Source organism: Salvelinus namaycush, chromosome 3 (genome assembly GCF_016432855.1).
Source record: "Salvelinus namaycush isolate Seneca chromosome 3, SaNama_1.0, whole genome shotgun sequence".
NCBI classification, from domain to species: Eukaryota; Metazoa; Chordata; class Actinopteri; order Salmoniformes; family Salmonidae; genus Salvelinus; species Salvelinus namaycush.
The window spans coordinates 55814118-55820530 of record NC_052309.1 but is presented as its reverse complement, the minus strand read 5'-3'; the positions used below and the strand labels follow the sequence as shown (position 1 = coordinate 55820530).

The 6413-nt window shown below is 39.4% G+C and overlaps 1 protein-coding gene across 1 annotated transcript; it reads left to right on the top strand.

The window, feature by feature from the left end:
- The first annotated feature begins 3803 nt into the window (after nucleotides 1-3803).
- LOC120044428 (heart- and neural crest derivatives-expressed protein 1-like) lies at nucleotides 3804-5837 on the top strand. Its single transcript, XM_038989076.1, has 2 exons — nucleotides 3804-4448; nucleotides 5056-5837. Exons 1-2 carry the CDS (start codon nucleotides 3978-3980, stop codon nucleotides 5149-5151), a joined length of 567 nt encoding a protein of 188 aa, XP_038845004.1. The 5' UTR covers nucleotides 3804-3977; the 3' UTR covers nucleotides 5152-5837.
- The last annotated feature ends 576 nt before the right edge of the window (nucleotides 5838-6413 follow it).

The following is a 6413-nucleotide window of genomic DNA, read 5'->3' as shown; positions in this document are numbered from 1 at the left end:
GGTCTGTAGCAGGATTGGACTGTCTATCAACCCCACCAAGACAGAGGTGGTCTGCCAATGGAGATCCAGCTCTCCACTCACAATCAAACACAAATCATTGACAATAGTCCCGTCATTCAAATACCTGGGCAACATCCTCTTGGAGGAATGCAGCATCGACCCCGAAATTCAAAACAGGATCAAGCATGCCTTCGGCAAACTCAGACACAGAGTCTTCCAAAACAGGGATCGCCACCTCTACAACAAAATTGCCATCTATCAAGCAATCTGCATTACCACACTTCTTTACAGCTGTGAAGCCTGGGTCACCTATAGTCGCCACAACAAGCAGCTTGAGTGAATCCACATAGGAGGCCTGCAGCACATCCTGGGAATCACCTGGCACGACCATGTGCCCCATACGGAAATACTTGCTAAGATCAACTGCAAGAGTATGGAGGCCATGGTCACCCAACACCAACAGTGCTGGCTCGGCATGTCATTAGAATGTCTCAGGAGAGCTTGCCGTGGAAGATCCTGTATGGCCATCTACACCTAGGCCGGTGGTCTGCAGGGGGGCAGATTAAGCGTTACAAGGACCAGCTGAAAAGATGTGCAACATCAAACCCACAGGCCTGGAGGATGCTGCTGCCAACCATTCCACCTGGCGGCAGCTCTGCCAGAGCAGTGTACAGAGGTGGGAGGAAGAGAGGAGCAAAACAGTTCATGAGACATACAACCATGCCAGCCCCCTGCCAACTGCACATGCCCCACCTGCAATAAAGTGTGTGGACCTAGGATTGGACTCTACAGCCACCAAAGAATTCACTGTCAACTCAAAAGTGTAAGTCCTCATCGGATACGATGTACTACCATAACTAAGTAAGTGTCTGTGTGTGTGTGTGTGTGTGTGTGTGTGTGTGTGTGTGTGTGTGTGTGTGTGTGTGTGTGTGTGTGTGTGTGTGTGTGTGTGTGTGTGTGTGTGTGTGTGTGTGTGTGTGTGTGTGTGTATAAGTAGAAAAAAGCATGTATACTCACCATACTTGTAGAGAAACGCCTATACCATCCTCCTCTCTTTCATGTTGCCGAAACAATCTATGACTCTGTCATACAGTAAGTCTACACACTTTAAATTTTTTGTTGTTCTTGGCTACCTGGCTAAAATGCTTGCTCGCTAGCCTAACTTCCTTTCATGGTCAACGATGAGCCATCTAGCCTTCTACATCTAGCTACATATTGAACTTCCATCCTCTCAGGCCAGGACACAGTGTATGAATTTATGGTTGGATCAGAATCGCAGTTATAATCATTTGCCAGTACAGAGAATTAAGTAAAACCACAAGTCCAAATCTCCAGCCATAGCTAATTTAGGAAAGGGACAATTGAGTTATCTAGCCACCGGAGGACAACACAACGAGATGCAACAATTCAAGTTTTCTCTGTCAATGACGTTTGGCTTTTGATGTGATGTGATGTGATTGGTGTGAAGCCATATCCAAACTGGCTTCCCTTGACACCAGGACCATTCACAGTTGAGGTCACTCAGTCACTGATTGGCTATTATTTTATAGTTTCTTTATCAAGGGAGGCCAAAATATTTATGAGCTTCCCTTGCATTCAATGCTACAGGTGGCAACAATTTCATACTCTTTTTGACCAGACAGCAAATTCCAAAGAAAAATCTTAAAACTAATATAAATATAAACACAAAAATATAATAACCTTGATATTCACACACTGAACCATCATTCATTTCAACCTCAAGACCATAAACATTAATTCAAACTATGAGTCATGCATTTGAATTATAAACATTTAACATATGACAACAACAACAAATTATGATTAATATGAATGTTTCTGTAGCATATCAATACTTAGACTTAGACTGTTATTATTACTTGCCATGGATTACATTACTTTAACAGTGAATTTAAAAAATATAGGATTCAACATAAGCCTCTCCAATTAAGGGAATAGATAGCCTAATTAATAATTGATATTTTGTTGGTCATGTTAACTGCATAGACATTTTTATAGTTAAAATATACATATGTGATAGCCTATGTAAACAAGTATGCCTATTTGATGAAATGGGCAGCTTTTACATTTTTATAATTTCCCAATTAGGACTAATATTCAAAAAGATACACACTGTTGAGTTTAATAAAAAAGTCCCTTGCTAGATTGACAAAAGTATGTTATAATTTAATTATTCACAGGACACACAAATATTAAGCTACATGTAAGTCAGATAAGCTTGTCAACTATGAGGTCATAATTTAAAGGGTCTTTATAAATACATTTTCTATGGTATTATATGATTATGCATTTATACAATTATAATAAAGGTTGATTCTACAGTTCTGGTAAAGCAACAATTATTTTGGGAAGATTTCAATCCAGGGAGTGAAAACAGAACTGATTGACCCTCATTTGAAAGGTTAATAAAAAATAAAAAAAAGTGTTTCCTTGGGTTATATGCCAAAAGTGTTTCTAAATTGTCTCGGCCACACATCTTACAAATGATAATACACGGATTTCACACGAAACGACTGGCCCACGTACCAACAATTTTACAAAGTAATAGCTATAAAATACATCCCTGCATGTTTTTTTTTCAAATGTAGACGTAAGACAACAATATTAGCCTGCACGTTTATTTTGCATTTCTTTCTCTAGCCTACATTATATTGAATTAACCATTTCCCTCCCTCAAAGTATTTCACATCTAGGCGGCGGCCTAATTGTATCAGCCTACTATAACATATACTAGGCTATACTCACAAAGAAATACAACATGCATTCAAGGAACTTATTTCTTCCACAAATGTATGCAAAAGGGGACCAACGTAAGCATGCTGAACGAAAACACAACATTTTACTAACTGAAGCAAAATATAAATATCAAAATTGCGTAAAATCCGTGTGCAAAGGCTGTCAGAGAGCTCATTATGGAATCAGCAGGAGCCCTTTCCACTGCAAATATTCTAAATAAACACATGAAAATGATGGCATTATGCCATTTTTAAAATGGGGAAAGACCCTGCAAATGATGTCTTGATTTGCTTTGTATTCTCCCATATCCAGTTACTGCAGTTTTGTAGTGGGACCATGGCGCATGTTTTTGTAGGTTTAGGTCGCGTCCCCTGCTCAGACATTACATGCATCATCCAATGGTCGCGTGCCACGTCATCGACTGTACCGTCGGGCACCATATTGCTATAACATATGATGTGGTTAGCTGATCCGTAAAATACCTATCCAGGCGTGGTAAGATCTGAAATACGTTGGCAAAGCCTGGGCAGAGGAACGCGCCCTTAACCTCGCGGACTTCTCTGCTCTCATGGTGCTTTCAAGACAAATGGGAACTCGGAAAAACGTAACGGCAGTGATTTATAAGTCGGAAAGACGAAGCTCTAGAAAGATGCCAGAGTTTCCGACTTGCACTTCCGAGTTGAATGATCATTCAGAACGATTTTTCCAAGTCGTAGAAGTCGGAAGTTGGAGAGTTCCGAGTTCCCAGTTGTCTGAACGTGGCATCAAACACGCTCCACCCAAACCTCTAGCATTCTCACGCTATTGGCTGTTCGTTCTGTCACTTCCGAAACCATATAAACCTATGGCCCGCACCTTCATTGCCGTCAAAATGTATTGCGCAAACGAGCGCAATCCCACGAAAAAATTGTGCACTCGAGATTGCCAAAACCTGTCTGGATTATACTAGGCCAACCTCACTTTAAACGTATCAGAATGTCAACGACAGATTCTCAACAAACTTGACACTTTTTTGATGATAAACGTTTAAAACGTGTGCTGGTTGTCTTATGTGTTTTTGGGCCTATTTGTAATGGTGAAGGTCTTCATATGTCGATTGGAACATCATTCGCGAATGTCACTTTCCCCTGTTCACTATAGCATAGGTCACTGACTAGTGTCACCAACCGCAAGACTCCAAAAGACCTGCAGACCGGTGGCGATTTTTATTTATTGTAAAAATGAACCTTATTGGGAGCTACCAGCATCATCACCTGATGCACAAGACGTTTCCATTCGTCCAGAGGTGTCATCAAGATTATCCCTACTTCCAAAACTGGGTGGTGAACCATGGTGAAGTCAACTCTGATTTCCAGATCCAGATGCCTTACTCCACGGAGTTCGGGGCTCCGGGTCCGGCGCAAGAAAGTCAGCTGGACGCTCTCTCCGCGTGCATGGGGAAGAGGAGAGCATCAGGGCCGAAGAAGGAGTGGAGAAGGACGGAGAGCATCAACACCGCGTTCGCCGAACTGAGAGAATGTATACCTAACGTACCGGTAGATACGAAACTGTCCAAAATTAAAACGTTACGACTAGCAACAAGTTACATTGCCTACCTAATGGACGTGCTGGCTAAAGAAACTGGGGAGACAGAGGGATTCAAGGCCGAAATCAAGAAATATGATAGAGATTTGAAACGGAAACGGGAAACGGTAGGCTATGTGAACTATTTTAATAAGCAGCCTATTATTTTTGCATAGGCCTAAGCTATATGGTGATAATATTTTACTGTTCCGAAAATCTAAATTCATATTCTGCAAACTATAACAGCATTGTAAAAATGATTTCTATGAATTAGGATCACGTAGTCTACGTTCTGCCATCAATCTAAATGATTGTCTTAATTATTGAGTGTCTTATGTGTTTTATATTACGGAATATGATGGAATATGCACCTTCGTGATTGTGGTTTTATGTTGAAACAACGTTGAGGCCATAATGTTGTAATTACTGTGTAGGCCTATTACATTTGTTAAAATAAATTGTGTTTGTTGGCTCTGTAAGCGAAAACATTTCAAAGTTTAGAGCAATCCCATGTCAGAGAAATTATACTTTGAGCTCAATTGAACAAGCCTGAAAAGGCCTATAAAGATAAACAATATAACATTATCCGACCTCTGGTTGTTAATGTGAACATGTAATAGGCCTAAGTGTTTATTTAATTCAGGCCATGTCATTTTACATTGAGTTTAAAATCAGTCTATTACAATTGCAGAGTGCTTATATCAATATTGACTACATTTTTGCTTTATTTCACAGAACGATGGCCTGCAAGAGTCATTAGGAAACGAGAAAACGTTCAAAGGACGGACAGGTTGGCCACAGCAAGTCTGGGCTTTGGAACTGAACCAGTGAATGTTTTGACCTCTGAGCATGCAACCCACTCAAAGACTCCGTATTCAAGCACGTCGCTGCAAGGAATACAACCACTTATACTCATCTACTGTATATACGTGCAATGTTTAAATTCAAACAAGGTGGACTTGGTAAAATGCAATATTATGCAGATATTTCAACAACTGCCTGGTAAACGTTCCTTTGTCAATTGTCGTCTGAGAGAACTTAAATGAAAGTTGTATAGCTTAGAATAAATATTTTTGGTTGTGGATAGGCCACAATAACGAACGGAGAGACTGGGATATTTGAGGTGTTTCTTTATGCCTCCCGGTTATGGGGCAATGCTGTTCAGCATTATTTTTCCCGCTTTGCATTTGTCTTGTTGTAGTAGAGTCGACTTACTGTCGTGCTATGTCTTGTAAAGAAAAATGTTGAATCTACCTCAAATTAATGTAACTGTTCGTTTGAAATAGAAAACTAATACATTCAGCAGTTCAAGACAAATAACCTATTTGTTAAAAAACAATGGAACGCACAGGTTTATATTACTTCGAAATGATACCGGTAAAGGCCAACTATTAGACTATTGGTATTTCGTTTTGATAGTTTTCTTCTTATGAATTCAATGTGAAATTATATTCATAATGACTTAATTTAATCACACAATCTTTAAAACGGCAATGAAATCAGTCAGTTCTTCAACAGAATGATTAGGTAGGCTATACAAATCTTGATATGCATAGCTCTAGGCAATTATTAATTTGCTTTATGAGGACACATTCTTATTTTATTTATTAAAACTTTTGTTTTATGGTGATGTAGGCTGACTAGATAATTTAAGGGTTTGAGGTGCAGTAGTATAACATATGAAAATACATGCTTCAGTGTGCTGTGTCCGGAGGTCAATAAACAGTGGTAGGACTAAGGTTCGATCTGTATTTTTGTCCAAATTTAGTTATTGACATAGAACATGGAACAGAAAAAGGCTAATGTATAGTCTACTCTAAATACCCCAATTCATGTGGTTAAGTTCAAAAGAGTACAAGATGAAAATTTGCTGACATTTATACCAATGAGGGTTCGGAACTTTAAAGCCAACTATTTCAGAATCATATTTTTGAAGATAGAACCTTATCGTCCCAAGCTCTCGATATTTCTAGCCATATGCCATTTGTGATTTTATAGGCTATTTTATTTCAGGGTACCCGCATGGTTCCATGGTGTGAGCTAAAACATTTGATTGGCTCTACACGATATTTACCAAATTGAGAAATTAATTA

Coding starts and splice junctions, on each gene's coding strand:
- LOC120044428 (XM_038989076.1), top strand. CDS start 3,978: ATGAACCTTATTGGGAGCTACCAGCATCATCACCTGATGCACAAGACG. Junction 4,449..5,055: donor TGAAACGGAAACGGGAAACG/GTAGGCTATGTG, acceptor TTTATTTCACAG/AACGATGGCCTGCAAGAGTC.